The sequence below is a fragment of the Aptenodytes patagonicus genome, chromosome 5 (assembly GCF_965638725.1).
Source record: "Aptenodytes patagonicus chromosome 5, bAptPat1.pri.cur, whole genome shotgun sequence".
Taxonomy (NCBI): Eukaryota; Metazoa; Chordata; class Aves; order Sphenisciformes; family Spheniscidae; genus Aptenodytes; species Aptenodytes patagonicus.
The window spans coordinates 16,833,708-16,851,851 of NC_134953.1; the positions used below are offsets into that span (position 1 = coordinate 16,833,708).

General features: G+C 56.0%; 1 protein-coding gene across 1 annotated transcript in view; it reads left to right on the plus strand.

The window, feature by feature from the left end:
- HPSE2 (heparanase 2 (inactive)) overlaps window positions 1–18,144 on the plus strand; it is a 115,026-nt gene that overhangs the window by 87,293 nt on the left and 9,589 nt on the right. The window contains exons 9-11 of the mRNA XM_076338006.1: window positions 8,677–8,770; window positions 11,489–11,595; window positions 12,740–12,854. Coding sequence (XP_076194121.1) covers window positions 8,677–8,770; window positions 11,489–11,595; window positions 12,740–12,854 — 316 coding nt within the window. The remainder of the gene's footprint in view (window positions 1–8,676; window positions 8,771–11,488; window positions 11,596–12,739; window positions 12,855–18,144) is intronic.

The following is an 18,144-nucleotide window of genomic DNA, read 5'->3' on the forward strand; positions in this document are numbered from 1 at the left end:
CCAGAGAGATGCTGATACCTGATTTCCCCTGGTTCCTACACACGAACATGTGCTACAGTTCAGAAGAGGCAAAGCAAGCTCTGAGCTGTAGCACTGACTATGACAAGCACCAAGTGGAGGGAAAGGTTTTCTTATTTGGGGGAAAATCCATAAACATCTTTTTCCTCCTCTTATTTCCAACTGCCCCAGTTTGCACACTGTGGCCAGAGGCAGGTTCCCCAGCAGGCTGTGACCCTCTGCAGTGGGAGTGCAAATGCCAGTGCAAAGGTGAGGCAGTGTCATGGTTTAACCTCAGCCGGCAACTAAGCACCACACAGCCACTCGCTCACTCTCCCCACACCCCAGTGGGATGGGGAAGAGAATCGGAAGAGTAAAAGTGAGAAAACTCATGGGTTGAGATAAGAACAGTTTGATAATTGAAATAAAATAAAATAGTAATAATAATAATAATAGAATATACGAAGCAGGTGATGCACAGTGCAGTTGCTCACCACCCACCGACCGATGCCCAGCCAGTCCCCGAGCAGCGGCCCCCCCGGCCAGCTTTCCCCCAGTTTATGTACTGAGCATGACGTCCCATGGTATGGAACGTCCCTTTGGCCAGTTGGGGTCAGCTGTCCTGGCTGTGCCCCCTCCCAGCTTCTTGTGCACCTCCAGCCTTCTCAGTCGGTAGAGCATGGGGAGCTGAAAAGTCCTTGACTAGTGTAAGCACTGCTCAGCAACAACTAAAACATGGGTGTGTTATCAACATTGTTCTCATACTAAATCCAAAACACAGCACTTGTACCAGCTACTAGGAAGAAAATTAACTATCCCAGCTGAAACCAGGACAGGCAGTGTGCAAGCACAGCAGTGACCGCCAGAATTGATAGAAAAAGGGTTTGTGGGGCAGGCAAGACTCTCTCCTGCCACAGAAAGGACACATTTCAGAGACAGGCACTCACTGGAGCAAAAACCATGGTGAGACCCCCCTGTTCCCAGAAAAAATGGATTTGCTCTGACGCTGGGTTAAACTTCCCACGGAGGGCACTGGCCTTTGAGCACGAGAGCCAGGGTCTCAGGTCCAAGGTGGGCTTGTGTGTGCTGCCCCCAGGGCTTGTTCCCCAAACTGGTCCTCCGCAGCAACCCTTTGTGGGGTGCTCAGGTTGCTTTGCTGAAGTGTAGCAGTGTGGTTTGTAAAGCCCATCTCTTGTAAAACCCACCTGGAGACCTGCTTTTAAAAAGAGCTTGGTGGGTTTTAAGACAGGAGTTTTTCTTGCAAGTGTGCCCAGGGTCTCTGTGTTGGTGTGTTAACCTTGGAGCTTCCTGCAGAAGCAACTGTTGGCATCTCAGAGTGGTTTACAGCACCAACATCCAGCAAGTCCTGTTCCTCAGAGAGCTTAGCTTGCCTCACTGCGCTGCAGTGTTGCTTGCTTGGGTGTTTGGCTCCTGGGGCTTCCCTGCCAGGCAGCAGCAGCTTGGTGCAATGGGGGCAGTGGGGTAGCAGAGGATTTGGAGTGGGATTTGTGTTACTTACAGGCTCATGCTGTGCAATGATGATCTATGTCTCAGCTGGGAGTTTGCTTTTCATGATTACACGATGTGCTGATCACATTTACTTAGCCCAGGAATTCGCTTTCTGCAATGGGGCTTGATCACTGGGCCAAGCCCTTGGAGGAGTTGAAGGAACAAACTTCCAGGCTTCAGATGTGGAGTTTCATCCTGGTGTGCAGGGAATCTGCCCGCATGGCTGCTTTGGAACCTCTTCTTATAGGATCAGTTGAAAGTGCTCAGCAGCTTTGGTGCTGAGCAGCTGTGCTGAAGCAGCAGCTTGCGAGCAGGAGGGCTGGTGCAGCTCCCCACGAGAGTTGGCAGAGCTGAGACTCTGCTTGCTGACCCACTTCCACTGCAGCATAGGAGCCACTTCTCCCCCAGCCCGGGTTTGCAGCTCTGGAGATTGCACCCGTATGCGTTTGTGAGGACTGGCAATGGCCACAGCTCCGAGCTGGGCTTCTGTACTGTTTATGAGTAAATGTCAAAACAGTGTCTCATCCCTCTGCTCCAAACAGCAAAACAAAACAAAACAAGTTCCTTTGTATCCAAGAAGAAAATTATTAGCAGGAAACTAAACTGCTGTCTAACTTCAAGTATGAACATTTCTGTTCCAAACCCTAACGTTCTCCCGGGATATCGGTTATAAATTTGTCAAATCTGTTATCCCTTTGAAAAGGCTGTGCTCGATCCAGAAAGGGAATTGAGAAGGGAATACATTGCAGGGATCCCTATTCTTTGTGTGAAAACAGAATATATCTGAAATACAGCCGACAGAAAAGTGACACTGGGTGGAAATAAGCAACCTCGCCAGGCTTTCTGAGTATGGTTTCACTTACATATGTAACTCAGCATGTGTGCCTCCCTCTTCAGAAGTAATGTGTTGCCGGAGAGGGATGTGTGAATGGCTTTGAAACTCTCAGGGAATTTCCACTAAAGGAGGATGTGGCAGGTGGGACTGACAGTGGCTCCGAGAGTTTTGGCATTTCCCTGATAATTTAGTTTGTTTGTTATGTTTGGTTATGAGTAAATGCTCGGTTTACTGTGGACCCCCTCGGTCTTTGGATGCGTGTTTCCACTGCTCGGAAGCCTCCCCACAGCCATCTCTTTGCTCGGCGCTGGCGTCCTCACACATGGTGAAGATTCATTGCCCGCTTAAACCTGCAGCCATGCCCAATCCCATCCTCAGGCGTGCTCTCTCAGTCTGTACGGCTGGTTTTCCATCCGAAGTGTTGTGCAAAACTCCAAAAATCCCTATGCAATGCTGCCTCTGAAACACTAATGCCTATTAATTACAGGGAAAGTAAATGTTTGCATCTTCAAAGCCAGTGGACATCTATCCTTTTGGCTCCTTGGAGAATGCCACATTATCTTCCAAGATGGAAAGTCACCAGCCCTATGTGGCAAACCAGAGATGCCAGGCACACGGGCATGTGGGGGATGCTGCTTAAAATGCTTTTGCTGGGCTTGGTTTGGGTGACATCTCTTCTGGCTTAGACATGTCGAGTGTGCAGGCAGAGTTGCTCATGAGGCAGTAGCTGCAGGGGGCAGCTTTCCCAAAGGTGCTGGGGCAGAGTTGCCCAGTGTACACACACCCCCCCCGATGTATATACCAAGGGAATATATTTGGGCTTGAGTGAGCCTGCTGTGAGTGCTCAGAGCGCGGTGTTTTCTGAGGTTGTGCTTAGAGGAAGGGGTTGCAGGAAGGAATCACTGGCCCATCTCCACCTGTAAATAAACCCAGCCAGGACACGGCTTTGCCCACCGGCTTGCCATCCTCTGCACTGTCTGATGGAGGGCGCAGTCCCTGGCAGCATCGTGGCCCTGGCCACCAGCACGGTCCCAGGCGATGCCAGGGCATGGCCAGGGAGATGGAATGGGCCAGAGATGGCTCCCACTGGTGGCACGGACAGAGGCACCTCATCTGGGGGCGGAGAAAGGCATGGGTGTGAGTTCTGCCTTTAGGGCCAGAGAGCAGCCCCCGGTCATTCTTCTTTATCAGTGCATTTATTAGTTGACTGGAGGTGGGCAGCGCCTCTCCCCTGTGCCCGCAGGTGGAGACCTGGGGGGAGCAGGTCGCATCCTGCCTCTCCTCTCCAGGGGGAGCAGTGGGGCTGCCCGTGCCCTGTGCTGCAGACGGGGCTCTGCCCTCTCCTGGGGAAGATGCTCAGGGATGGGGGCTGCCTCTGTCGGCAGAGGTGTCTCAGTTTCACAGCTGCAGTGGCAGGAGGGTGTCACGCTGACAGCGGGGATCTGCCCCACTTGCCGTCCCCAGCAGGCGGGTGCCCTAATTCCTAGCAGACACTCCCCATAGCAGCAGGCAACAAAGTAGATCCGGAAATTCCTGAGCTTTGGGAAGTGGGCTTTAATGTAATTAACTGCAACAGAAGAAGAGGTCAGATAATAGGGGCAAAGGTTTCTCTTTAAAATGAAAGGGGAGGTAAATGAAACCAGCTGCCCAGGAGCCAGTGCACTGCCTTCATTAAATATGGGACAATGCTCATGGTCCCACGCAGCAGATTGTGGATCTTTCCAGAAAACCATTTTAAAGGCAGCACAAGTCCCGGAGGTGACAGGACAGAGACATGTAGCCCCAGGTTCGCCCAGGTGCCTGGCACTGCCCCTCTCTGGGAGGGCTGTGTGCGCCCTGGCCTTGCAGCCTGCCCAAGGACAAGGGCATTTCTGGCTGGCAGCTGTGCTCAGCCCTGCCGCAGTAGACCCTTTGGCAGCAGCTTTTTTGGAGTACTGTTCCCAGCTCTTGTCTTCGTGTCTTGAGTCTCATGCTGCCGTTCCAGCCAGGGATGGGGGCCGGGAGTTGGGGTGGTGCATTTCCTCACGCTGGCACAAATCCCTGCCCAGCCCTTGGTGGAGTCCTCCCCCCCACGCTGTGCTCTGGTTTGGCCACCTCCGGAGTGATACAGTCACACTTCCCTTTGCAAAGTGCACTGATCCCATCCCGGGTTTCTAGGGCATATTCAAATGGAGGTTTTAGAAATGGGGTAATGTAAACGGAAGGGGGAGAACTGGCCTCAGCTTTGTATAGCATAATAGGGCACCCAAAGTGTCTGTACATGGCCTTTCCTCTGAGACATATGTCTCATCTAGGATTTAGTTGCTAGATCCCTCTTTTCCTTGGCTGGCTCTTCTCAAGTTCCTGCAGATTGTCTGTCTACAGAGATAGTGGCATCAAACTGGGGAACACGATGAGTCAGCTCTGCATGCAATTGCCCGTATCTATTCTCTCGTATTAGGAGAAACGGCATGGTCTGTGCCCATGGTGGGCATGCTGAAATCTCCTAGGCTTCAGGGCCAACTCTGGTGCTGCATCATACTCAGAGCCCACTGGAAGATCTGCCAGACTGTGTGGAGCTGAATAGCTTGTCCATGAGCTACGTGTCCTCTGTCTCTGCAGAGCCGTGGCTGCCAGAGACCCCTGCCCGCGCTGGGGAGGGTCTGTCCATTCATCTCCTTTGGCACTCAGACCTTGCTGGCATGGGGAGAGGAGGATGTGGATGCCGCAGCCCCCGGGACTGGCTCGGCCTGGCTGCCTGTGCACCGCGCTGCTGCCTGGGGAGGTACTTGTCAGCTCTGGAGCTCCCTGCAGCTGCTGCTGGCTTTTTTGGAGGTTGGAGAGTTGCGACTGTTCGGGTTTGTTTTTTTTTTTTAAAGTCAAGTGCACTGAGTCATTGTAAATATCAGCAAAGCTGCAGCCTTTGCTCCTGGGAATAATCCACGCCTAACGAGCCCTTCTCCTGCTTTAAAGGCCTGTCAGTTGTCTGCATTTTGCAGATTTCTATACTGCCTTTACTGACAGTTAAAGTTCTCTAAAGGAAGTGCCTGAATCTCAGCGACGAAGCTTACAGCTGGAAACAGCTCACCCGTTCCCGAGTAGCCTGGTAGCAGTGAAGACCTCAGTGCCTCTCTCTTCCTCGCAAGCCTTGTGCAGCTGGTGGCATTTTCCCTCTTCCCCAGTTTGGGGAGGTTGAAAGTTCCTGTTGGTGTCCAAGAACTTCCCAGGCAGATCTGCAAGAGATCCTTGCCCATCTTACAGAAGCTTGTAATTGTCTTCGTGCTCTGCTTAAATACCCAAAGCCAAGGTGCTCCCCTCCTCGCTCCCCCAGGAGACATGCTACCAACAAGATTTCCTGATACTGAAGCAGGTTTATTTCTGCCTTTCATCCCTCTGCCAGTCCCCATTTCTCTGGGTTGTTAATGAAGGTGTCAAAACAATGTGACCGTGGCACTGTCCCGGGGCATTTCTCTTCCCTGCAGGGCTGTGCTCAGCACAGCAGCACCTTCCCAGGCTGCCTCCTCTGCACGGTCCCTGGGAGGGCAGAGCCTTCTCTGGGGCTGCTCCTGGAGAGATGTTCCTCTCCCTTGGCAGCGGAGCTATAAGTCAGAGCACACCTTGCACTTGGAGGAGGCAATGAGGAGATGCAACCCTGCCTTTGCTTTCTGAGGGATTTTTTTGGGACCATATCGGCTTGCACAGACAAGCTGAACCCTGCAGAAAGCTCACTGCATTGGAGGAGCCATATGCAGACTGAGGTCTCTCTAACTCCATCTTTTCCCATTTAATACAACCTTATTTTTATGGCCTTTCAGCCAGTTTTCGGCCCAGGTGATGGGGTTTTTAGTCCACAGCAGTCTGAAAAAATAATTTCTGTTCAGTTCTTAAGTACTGTGTTAAAATCCAAACATCTGCCATCCCCAGAGTCCATTGCTTTGTAATTTTGTCTTAAAAAGTAATCTCTGTAAACCCCACTGTTGCCTGCTGCTTACAGATCTGCTCTCCTCCCGGCAGCCAGTGGTTCGATAGTGTATAAGTGATTGGAATGATTTCGAACACTTCCCAAGTCGCCCCTGGAGATAATCTCTGCCCTTAGCACCTTCCAGTCGACACAGACATACAGAAATGCCTCTTTCCTCCTTCCCTGGGTTACACAACGTTGGAGTGAAACTGGGCATGATCCCTTGCTTCTCTGGGGACACAGCCGGGACTATGTGTCTGGGGGAGGATTGGCAGAAGAGACTTCTCATTTAATGCATTTCTGTTCTGGGCCAGTTCATCCTGGTGTTGCTCCCCTTTCACCGCAGCCCTGCACAGCTCCAAGTGCATTTACCCTGTTACCTGGGTAGTGACTTGGAGCAGTGAGATGCAAAAATCCTGTCTGAGCCCTCGTGCATGTTGCATGTGTGCTCTGGCTGAGGCTGAGTTAGCCGGCAGCATCCTTTGGGGATGCTCCTGCATTCCAGCACCCAAGTGAAGCAGCCACTATGGCCACTACAGCTGCACGCTGGTGTGGATGAGATGCATGTTATGGAGAAATCAGCCCTGGAAACCTGAATCCACCGTTCTTCAGACCCCAGCTCTTCAGCCCATTATGCATCCCAGCACCCATGGCTGCACTGAAGTCTGTGGAGAGGGAGAAGGGTCTGTGCAACTCTGGTGGATGTGGCTCCAGCAAGGGATGGAAGGCAGCGGCAGGGCCCTGTCAGCCCCAGCCAGAGCTGCTGTAATTTCCATGCACCTCCATCACCCCAGCACAGCTCCGACATGCCCCAGGGCTCACTCTGTCGAGCGGCTGATGCACGCTGCAGATTTGGGAGGAGAAGATTCAGAAAGTTTCTCTTCCAAAACCTATTTTTCAGCCAAACAGCCATCCCAAGGGTATGCCAGTGCATGCTGCAGCAGACATCCTGGTGTCCCTGCATGGCTGGGAGGAGTCTCTGGGAGATGTGCAAGGGCTGCCACTGCTCCTTGCGTGGGGGCAGAGGTGCCAGTCCCAGACACTTCCTCAGGAGGAGCCAGCTGGGATTACCTCCAGCCCCAGGGTATTTGCACTCCAGGACAGACTGCTTCACCTTATGTCCTGGAGCCAGGAGACAGTATTGAGGCATTTCAGAACCGTCCTCCCACACTTAGAGACGGATGATTCACATCATGATTGGCAGCACTATAGCTGTGTTTTATATAAGCAAGCACGTGGAGAGCAGGAATCAGCCCTCTGTACAGGACACATTCCCTGGCATTCCCAGGGCAGAAGGGATTTCTGTGAGAGCAGGACTTCCCCTGCAGGTAACAGACATGGCGTTTCTCGAGCGGGGGATTTGGCTGTGGACTTTGCTGGGAGAGCGAGCAAGGAAGGTGCAGGTGGTGCAGGGGTGCTGGGAGCAGGGCTCACACTGGTGCCATAGCTCCTCCGCCCGTGCACCCCACGGTCACTAATCCTTGCTCAGAAACACCATCGGGGCCTAGCCTGGAGGGTTGTTATGGCAGCAGGATGTCCAGGAGCAACTCTGGTTCTCAGACTAGAAGAGGCTTTATACAGTCTCCCCTGCAGACCAGCCACTGAATGGAGAGTGTCCCACAACCCAGGCAGAGTGATGCAGTTACTCCCACGGCTGGGAGCACAGGCAGCCTCCCCTGTCCCCTCCTGGGTGTTTACTGCAGCAATTTCCAGTGTGGCTTAGAGGGTGTTTCCTGCTTGGGACCCTTCTCCTCCCTGGTGTCTGCGTAGTGTCTTCCTGTGGCTAAGGGGCCCTTTGTTTCAGCCATTAGATGTGCATCTTCCATTTTGCCATCCCGTAAGAGCAGTCTTTCCAGTAGCAATGATACTGGGCCCAGGGCTGACTGGCTTATCTGCCTTTTGGAAACAGGATGTCCCTAAGACAGGGGATGTGTACAGACGGGACGAGCCGGGTGAGCAGAAGATCTCCCAAGATCTCCCTGGTGGTGGAGCCCAGGCGCTGCTATCACAGGCATCGTGTTGGAGGGTCTCTTTCCGTGGTGTCTCCATGAGATCAGTGCAGAGGGTGCTGCAAAGCCTTTGCAGGTGGCGTTTTGCTCCCAGCATTTTCCGTTCTGCTCCCAGCGTTTCACCAGCAATAGTGCAAAACTTCCTGTGGTTTCTGCAGTGCAGGTTTCTCAGCGTTCAGGGTGCATCTACCTCACGCGCTGTTTGGAGACTGAAAGCATCTGCCAGACACAGGCACGGCCGAAGGACCAGGGCAGGGCAGAGTGCAAGCAGGGACTCCCCCAGAGCAGAGGAGTTTTCTTGGTGTGGGGCAGCAGGATGGGAGGACGTGGTTCGGGGCAGGGCTACTCCCAGCTGCCTGATCCTTGTCTTCTTATTTTCATTCCAGTTACTACATTGATGGCCGAGTGGCCAAAGTGACGGACTTCCTGAAAACGCGCCTGTTAGACACGCTCTCTGACCAGATCAGGAAAATCCAGAAAGTGCGTGAGTGCAAAGGGTCTGCGAGGGGGCACCGTGCCCGCGGTGCCTGGCCTTGGCACAGCTCGTGGCCGGGGCTCTGGCCTCAGTACCAACACGCTCCCAGGGGAGCTGGCGTGGGGCAGCGATGGAGGGCGGCTGCTGGGGGAGGCTGTGCTCCCAGCCCAAACGTGGCCAGCCCTCACCCAGGGGATGGGAGGAAAGTCTGGGCAGCATGGCGCCTGGCCCCGGGGTGGGATGTGCGGCGGGCTGGGAGGGAAGCAGCTGCAGGCTGCAGTGTGGCGTGGGCTGTGCAGGTGTGCCGGGACGCGGGCTGGATGCACGGGACAGGGGCAGACGCTGCCGTGCAAAGCCTTTCTAAAGCAGCTGACTCTCTCCAGTCTCCCATCCATCCATTCCTCAAACCTGCTCCCAAGGACGAGGAAAGGAGGGAGCAACCAGGCAGTACCAAACCGTCCTGAGCACAGACGGTGTCGTGTCTGCTCAGGAGGGGGCTCCTGCTGCAATATCTTGCCCCACTCACTCACAGTGCCTAAAAATGTTGCTTGCAAAGTTGTGACAGTTGCATTTCCAGGGTGATTTTCACTAGTGGAGAATCATGATCGTTATGAACTGTTTTTTTTCCCCTGATGATCATGTTTTGACTGTGTTATAAAACCCAGCTGTTGCTGGCGTGCTGTGTCAGAGCCCATGGCTCTGCCTGACTAGCGCAGCCTGCAGCCAGCTCTCCTCTCCGCACTGGTCGGGAGGATCGGGCTCGCGTCTCTAGTGACTGGGTAGGGGATGGGGGCTTCGCAGGTCCCCTGGCTTTGGCTGATACGGGGGTCAGGGCTGTGAGGAGCCCACCTAGCTGTCAGTCCGACAACAAATAAGGAACACCTAGTAAGCAGGGAAGGCTTTAGGGACTAGAGAAGATGTCCACCCATCTGTCTTGTCTAGGTTTTCATACCATACCAGTCACCACAATGTCTTACTGTTGTAATTCCTGGAGGGAGAAACCGTAGGATGAGTAAACAACTCAAAGAGGCCCCAGGAAAGGGGATGCAAGGATCAGCACAGCAAAACTGGAGGAGAGGAGCCACTTGCCGAGTCCTCTGGCGCAAGCTGGGAATCATCCACTCATGTGGATGATCCTCCCGCAGCAGGGAGGCATGGCGGGGCGACCGGTGGGATCAGCGTGGGGGCAAGCGAGAGGCACCGGCCGGCCCTGTGTCCGCTGGGGGGACACAACCCCACCAAAAGTGGTGGCATGTGTCCCACCTCTGCTGTGGGTTGGGAACCTTCTGGGAAGGGAGCAGGAGCCCCCAGGGTGGGCTGGGTGGAGGGCTCTGGTGAGTGGGGCACCAGTGACAGGATGGCCAGGGACAGTGTTCACCATCCCAGCCGTGGGTAGCTGGGTGGTGACAGCCTGGCAGGACAGGACACAAACCCTAGGGGTTCCTTGGACCCCGTCCATCCCTAGACCAGAGGCAGCAAGGAGCTGCCCTCAGTGTAGGTTGAGGGAATCCTCGCACCCACGGGGCAGGATTTGGTCTGCGTGGGGCAGGGCCGGGGAAGGACTCTCCTGGGAATGCCAGTGTGTCTGAGCAAAAGCACAGCGCTGGGTGCTAATAGCCTCCAGCTTGGCTTTGAGTCCGTGCATCCTGCCGGGGCTGATTAGAGCAGCTGGGCTTGTCCACTTCCCTGTTTTATTGCTTCCTCTCCGAAGGGGGAAGGTGGCGGGCTTAGATAATTACAGGCAGGATGCCAACACCTCTGGGGCTTCAGTCAGGGATGTCGACTCTCACAGGCTGTGAGTGGGAGGCAGCCCAGAGCTGGCGTATTTAACATCTTTGAGGGATCCCAGTCCATCCAGCACATTCCAGCGTTCCACACTAATGGAGCAGGATCCATCAGGCTGCGTGGAGCGGTCCTCGGGCTGCCGGGTTTGCAGACATCTGGTCACGGGAGCTCGTCACCCGGCCTGGAGAAGTGGGATTGCAGGAGAGAGGACGGGTGTTGCTCAGTGCCAGAGGTTGCTCGCGCTGGGAGAGGGCAGCTCCGGCCATCCAAGCCCTCCCATCCCACCTGGCATCTCACAGGCGTCTGCACTGCTGGCTGGAGCTTTAGGGATGGGCCAGCATGCTCAGACCTGTATGCGTCACCTGTGCCAGGGACCCCTTGGACATCGAAGCAGACCCTGCTCAGCCGTGGGGCTGACTCTGCCTGTGGCCAGGGACATCCACTGCTTTTTTCTTGGGTGCCCACCATTCCTCCAAGTGGCTCCAGTATGTGCCCCAGTGCTCCCACGCTGCAGAGCCATCGGGGCTCAGGTGCTCCCTGTGGCTGGCGGCCACCTTGCGTGGGGACATGGAAAGCTGAGGTGAAGTGGCAGGGCAGCCTGCGGGACGAAGTGTGTGGGGAGACCATGGGCAAAGAACAGGGTCTGGGTTTGGGAGCATGAGAACACGTTTGGGAGGACGTGTTAGGAGCGGCTCCAGAAGATGCGTAGTGGACATGTGGCAGCAGCAGGAGAGAATGAGGACCAGTTTCCCACCACGCAGACATGGTGAAGACACCTAGTGACCGTGCCAGGGCCGGACAGGCACCCACTGACTGCTCAGCAGCGGCGTTACTGAAGGTCTCAGTAAGACTTCCTGGAGTGTAGCACAGGAGATGTCTGCCTTGTTTAAATCACAGGTTCATGGGAGTCACTTTGGTTGCTTTTGTGTCCCACACAGGTAGTGAACACATACACGCCAGGGAAGAAGATCTGGCTGGAAGGTGTTGGCGCGACCTCGGCCGGAGGCATGAACAACCTCTCCGATTCCTATGCGGCCGGGTTCCTGTGAGTTACGCCGGCTCGCCAGCGCCAGGGCACTGCCACCCCCATGGGCTCTGCGGGCTCAGGTGCTGCAAAGCCGCTGCAGCCGGGAGAGGGCTAGCTCTATGCCCAGAGACCCCACGTGTACTCCCCCTTGGTACTCCCCCAGCAGCCTGGGCACCATTATTTTCTCCATAGCATCCCTATTACCCCTCCTCAGCTCTGCTTTCCTGTAGGTCACCCAGCCTCTGGCATACCCAGAGAAGCAGAGTAAGGAGGGGACTGCTCGGGATCCTACACAGGTACCCACAGTGTGCCCGTGGGGCATGGGTGTGGAAGGGGAGGTGAGATCCGGGCATGCCAGCTCCAGGACCCAGGGCTGGCACCCTGACAGGCTTGCCTCGCTCAGCAGCTCGGGATCGCCTGGGCCTCCTCCTGCTCTGCGTTTTTGGTTCAGGCTGCAGCCATGTGTCCTTGCATGCATTCACTCCCGGGGCACCTGCCCAGGGAAGCGCTCAGCAGGACTCTGCTCTGGAAACCATTTTCTCTCCTTCTTCGAAGCCACAACCATTCCTGGCTCCTGGGACTTGTCTACTGGCACAGCCCTGTGGCACGGGCATCCTGCTGCAAAGCCCCAGTTCAGATCTTCAGAGCTGGCCGTGATCACGAAAGATGGAGGAAGATTATCTGGGTTCTAGGGGGAGGCGCAGGGATGTGCCCAGGGGATTGGGGCTGTGGCAGGCTGCAAGGGTTTAAGACTTTGCCCAGGGGGTGTGAGGAGACAGGCTGGTGCAATGGTCTGGTCCCCCCTGCTGAGACGGTGGGTGCAGGGTGCTGGCAGGCTGGGGGGGCACCCCAGGCTTTGGGCACAGGGCTGCAATGCTGGGGTGCACGCAGGGGCTCAGGCGTGGTGTCGGGACATGCAAGCCAAGCACAGCTGGGGCAGAGGTGGCTGTGGCGGGGGAAGAGGCATGCAGGCTTGCCGGGGCGGGGATGGTGGGAGCTGGTTAATACCCAGCTCGCAAAACCATCTGAAGGCTTTGGCTCAGGTACAGGGACCAGGCACGAGGTTGGGTGCACAAGAGCGATGCCATACGCCAGAGTGCAGCTGTGCTGCCGGGGCCGGGGTCCCCCTGCGACAGCCTGACTCTGCTCCCTCCATCCCCAGGTGGCTGAACACACTGGGTTTGCTGGCCAGCCAGGGCATCGATGTGGTGGTGCGGCACTCCTTCCTTGACCATGGCCACAACCACCTGGTGGACCAGAACTTCAACCCCTTGCCGGTAGGTCTGCCCGGGGGCATCGCGCTGGTGCTGGCTTCTCCCCGCTCATTTGAGGAGAGGTTTCTCTCCTTGTGGCCTGTCCGAACTCTGCTTGAAAATGAATTTTTCCGGATCTGTTTCTCGCAGTATTAATAGGTGTTAGTTCATGTCAAACTCAACATGTTGGAGGCAGATGGGAAAGCATTACCTCTGTAGCTGAAGCTTCATCTAGTACCCAGGGTCACGAGCGCGGGAGGGAGGCTGATGCCACCGAGGGGTGCCAGCACGGACTGTGGAGTTAGAGAGAGGGAGGTATGGGGTAGGACCACGCATGGTACAGGGCAGGCAGCCGGATCGGTAGTGGTGAGCTGTCCCAGGGGAAGCCAGGCTGGAGCCTCAGCACCCGACTTCAGATCTCTAGAAATTGAGGTTTACCCTGCCTTGTAAGTGGAGAGCCATGCAGAGTGGCTGGGTGCTCTGCATCTCCCCTGGAAGGGATTTATGGGTCCATGACCCAGCAGACACTGCTAGCGGGCCGGGGATCCGCTTTGGAGTGGTGCACAACCCTGCCGCTGCAAACCTGCCTTTGATGCTGTGCTGGGATCTCGGGGGGCGGCTGCAGGGAGGCAGAGGCTGAGGGAGCTGCATCTTGGTCGGCTTTACCTACTCAGCAGGTGAAAACAGCATCCCCAAGGGTCAGGGGAGGATGCGGGAGGTGTCTGCAACACGAGGTCTGTGCTAAGCCCCCCAGCATGGCCTGGTGGGTGGCTCCGGTGCTCTCAAACTAGTGAGCAGGAGAGCACAGTCCCCTCTCTGTGCTGCTCTGGGTATCTCCTGGAGCGCCCTGGGCTGCTCCTACACACCCCTCTGGCAAGCATACCTGCCAGCTCTGGGGCCCTGGGCTGGGGGGAGCCTAGGGGGCTTTGAACTTTGTTTGAGATGAATCCGAGCCTGGGGCAAGCGCTTGATGGATTTCTTCTGAAGAGCCAATTCCCCCGGCCAAGCCACATCCCCCCCCTCCCCAGGGCCTCGGCCCCCCCACCGGGTTGCTCCTGGCTGGACGGGTGCAGGCCAGCTCTTCCGGCGCAGCAGGGACAGAGGGTGGCCCACGGCCAGCTCTCCTGGCACAGCGGGGACAGCGGCTTCAGCGGCTGGAGCAGGCGTGCAATTAGGAGCAGGATTAAAGCCAGGGAAGAAGTTTGAGGAATAAACCCCGGGCTGTTAAACACAATGGAGGTCTTTAAAATGGATTTTGCTGTTGTTTTAAAGATAACTCTCCAAATAAGTTAGATGCCACCCCCCTCATGGCTGTTTCCTTGCTGTTCCACGTGTTTCAGTGTTTATCTATTTTCCACGTCCCACTGACATGTTCCTGCACAAACTCCAGTGGGTGCTTCCCCAACCCTGTTCCCTCCCCTCCTGTGCTTTAAAAGAACCACAGGCAGGTGCAAACCGACAGAGGGTTTAAAAGCTGCAAACACCAAAAAGCCCAGCAAGACCGGACCGTGACCTGCTCCACGAGGCAGCTCTTTTCCCGTGGGAGCTATCAGAGAGATGAAAGCCGCTGGCCATACCTGCGCGGGGCCATGGCACTGTGAAATACAATCTGCTCATTAGCTGCCACGACAAAGAGGTTTCCGCACGTGGGCTGGGCGTGAGACAGCTGCCTGCTGATAGAAGGGCCGCACCACCGCAGCATGAATTGCGGCTCCGGCTGGCAGCTCCTCAGGGAGCCGAGAGCCAGGGCTGAGCTCCCCGTAGCAGCCTTTGCACCTCCTCCTCCTCCCCTGCCACTGCTGATCCCTGCTTGTCAGATAAGAGGACGGGGAGCTTCACGGTCCAAGGAGAGTTTCCTGCGTGGTCCAGGGATGGTACGGCAATGCAAACACAGCCCTCCATCCTTGTGCTAAAGAGCTTCCCGTATAAAACCAAGTGATTTGTAGTCTATTGCCATACGAGCACTGCGCTGCTGCAATGGGAGCCCTCCTCCCTCTCCTTCAGCTGGGCCCCTTGAATGCTGCTGGTCCTGCTCATGTTAGTACTGTCTCTGTTAGGGCATGTTACAGCGAATGGCATAAGGAAGCTCGTAAAATGTGGTGTGGGTGCCACATTTGGGGATTGGGGAATGCAGATAACGGGGGGCGCTTGGTGGGCACCGCTGTGGGAGTCTCAGCTTCTAAATCAACACATTTCTTTCTGTCTCTCCCCCGGGACCGCAGCACTGGGGGGATTTGTTATGTATGGAGGAAGGAGCAGGCAAATCACTGCACCGCTCTATGTATAGCAGGATGCTAGCTGCTGTTGTGGGCCATGCTGTGAGCTAGCGAGGGGTACTGGTGCATCGGGCGGGCAGAGAGCACGGCCGCTCTCTGGGTGTGGGTGCTGGGTGGCAAGCCTAGGCAGCCTGGTGGGGTTTGCTCTGCGTTTTCTGAGGGTTAGCCTAGGCTTGAAAACAAACTTTTAAACTCTGGCCATTTTGGTGGGAAATGCAAGAGCACCTGGGAATAGCTGCTTGCAGGCAGGGATGCAGTGAAACCTTGAAAGCGGAGGTTTAAGCTGGTCCATCCCTGGCTTTGTGCCATGGTGGCTTGTCAGTGCAATGCAGCCTGGCTCCTCAAAAACGGTCTCAGGCGGCAGTGGCATGGCCAAGGGGCACTGCAGGTTCATGGAGAAATTAGGGAGATGCTCACATCTCTGCTGGGCTTTTCGCACACAGCTGTCTCACGAGCTAAGCAGCATCTTGTGGCTTCTGGGACATCTTGCAAGGGGCATTTGTGCATCCATTCAGGTCCTTCACCCGTGAGAGAGCAGCTCTGGGTGCCTGTCCTGGTTGCCAGAATTGCCCGTCCACACTCTCCTGGGAGGTGATGCCATCAATGTCCCATGCAAGGGACGGGTGCTGCAGAGAGGGAGGCGAGGCTGTCTCTCTGAGCCTCCTTCCAGGTGCAGATCCAAGGAAACAAGTTTCTCTTGCTGAACTAATGGGGACCAAAACAGGAGATACTGGGTGACACGAGGTTCCCTGGCCTGGGCATGGGGGTGATCAGGCTGGGGAATAGAAATGCTCCTGCCGACCTTAATGCAACTGATCTCAAGTGTTTTAATGCCTTGTTATTTTTGAGATAATTTTTCCATGTATCATTGGAGTGCTTTTTCTTTCTGAGTGATTGGGGCAGCCAGCTGTATAATAATCAGGGCTTGTGCTTGAGAAGCCCTTCAAATAAAGCCTCTCGCAGGTATGTCAGTCTGCCTGCCTGCATCTCAACTCATCTGTACATGTGTGTGGGAGTGAGCAGCGGAGGAAAGGAGGGCAGGAGCAGCACTGATATTCACCCTTCACAGGGCAGTGCCTTTGAAATGCCACTCTGGCATTTAGTCACCTTAGGCTCATTTCAGGCATGCAGTGTACATACTCCATCTCTCTTTCCTTAATATCGCTCTGAAACAGTCCAGAGGGATGCAATACATTTATTTCATTGGAGAGTCCCCCCCGGTACGTGTGAGCTTTCTCTTCAGATTGTTAGAGCGTGTTAAAGACCATTCTGCATGCTTTTCCACATGGCATCGCCTCTTTTTTATCCATCCTTGGTAGTCATTTCTGCTCCCTTAATGCAGTGCTGTAAGGTTATACCTAAGCATGGAAAAACTTGGGCATATTTCTAGGCAGGCCCAGAGCGGCACAAACCCCATGGAAAAGCCAAAGCTGAAATCCAGACTTCCATCTCCTGATAACTGTGGCTCCTCTTGGACCTTCTCCTAAAGACTGTAGACGGTGAGATACTTGGTTCTCCTGGGTTAAGTAGATGCTAAAACTTCCCTTCTGCGTTTAAGTTTCATACGCAGCATGAGACAGGCCCAGAGGGATCACAGGGTGAAGCGACGGCAGGGGCTGCCTGCTCAGCTGTGGTAGTAGAAGACAGTATGATATTGCCTGTGAATTGATGGCGTCCTTGAGAAAGCATCGCAGCAGTGCGGAGGTCTGTGCCTGACGGTGCCATGGTTGGATGCTTGGATGCTGCAGGTGATTTTTCACCTCCTTTGCTTAGCCCAAAGGCACTGAGGAACTCAATGGGAAAGTCACTGTCTGTCCTGGAGGCGGGAGGACCCTGGGCTCGTGTCGGGTCTGTCCTTAGTGATCTGTCCCCTTCCTACCTGGGCTTTCATAAAAGCCCTGGTGTGAACGACTTCGGTTCCAGGCTGCGGCCATCCCCAGCATCCCTTAGGATCCCTAGGGCAGAGCCGTGGTGTGAGCTGTGCCCTTGGGCTGCACCTGGCGATTCGGTACTGACGGCAGTACCGAATCTCCTTTGGCACTCAGACCTTGGGCAGGACCCCACCCGTCCCGAGCACCTCCCCAGCAGGCTTGGGCCCCCCGATCTCTGGGTGCACAGAGGCACAGGGCCCACCGGTGAGGTGCCGCTCTGGGTGCCAGGGGTGGGAGCGGGTCCCCCAGCCATGCTCCCGCCTGCCGCACGTACACGCTCCCCGGTGTGCTCATTAGCTGAGCTGGCTTGGCCGGAGGCGCTGATAATTGCAGCTGGAGGTCCCAGCCGTCTCTCCGGACGGTGCCTCTCCCGCCCCTGCGCTGCGCGGGAGGGGGCCCTCCCCAGGCCGGGGCTGCAGGGGTCAGGTCCTCGCCCACCTGCGCCCATCCCCACCCTGCTGTCCGCTCGCCCAGCGGCTGCCGGGCTGGGCAGTGTCCAGAGGCGAAGAGGAGACCCGGCATCCATAAGGGGAAACGTACGGAGAGCCCTTTCCCGCAAGCGCTCATGCTCCCACCGCCAAGCCCAGCCAGCTGGCTGCAGGGCCGGGGGAATTCAGCCCCGCTGCTGCGCCGGCCCATCTGCACGCCCAGCACTGAGTCACCGCGCTGCACACACGCAGCTGGCCGAGCTGCCAGGGGTAGGACTGCGGCTGCTGTTCCCCCCATCAGGGACCCTCGGCTTTGGGGTCACTGTCGGGGAGAGGGCGGCCGGGCTGCAGCATGCCATGCGCTGCGCAGGCAGAGGCAGAGACACAGTCCCAAGCCTGGGAGCGACAAAGCGTGGGGAGAGGGAGCGGGTCCAATGGAGCTTGCACACACATGGAAACTTTTCCTGACGACCATAAATCTGCCACACGGGCGTCTGGCACCCCCATCTGCCCCACATGCTGGAGCACTGGCTCTGGCAGGAGTGATGCCTGCAGACGGGGAAGGGGCGGGAGAGATGAGGACAGGCAGGAGCCGTCTGTATGGGACGTTCGCTCTGGCCACGGGAGGGAGGGATGAAATACCGGGCAGTTCAGGTGTGCATGGGGGAAAGGCTCTCCC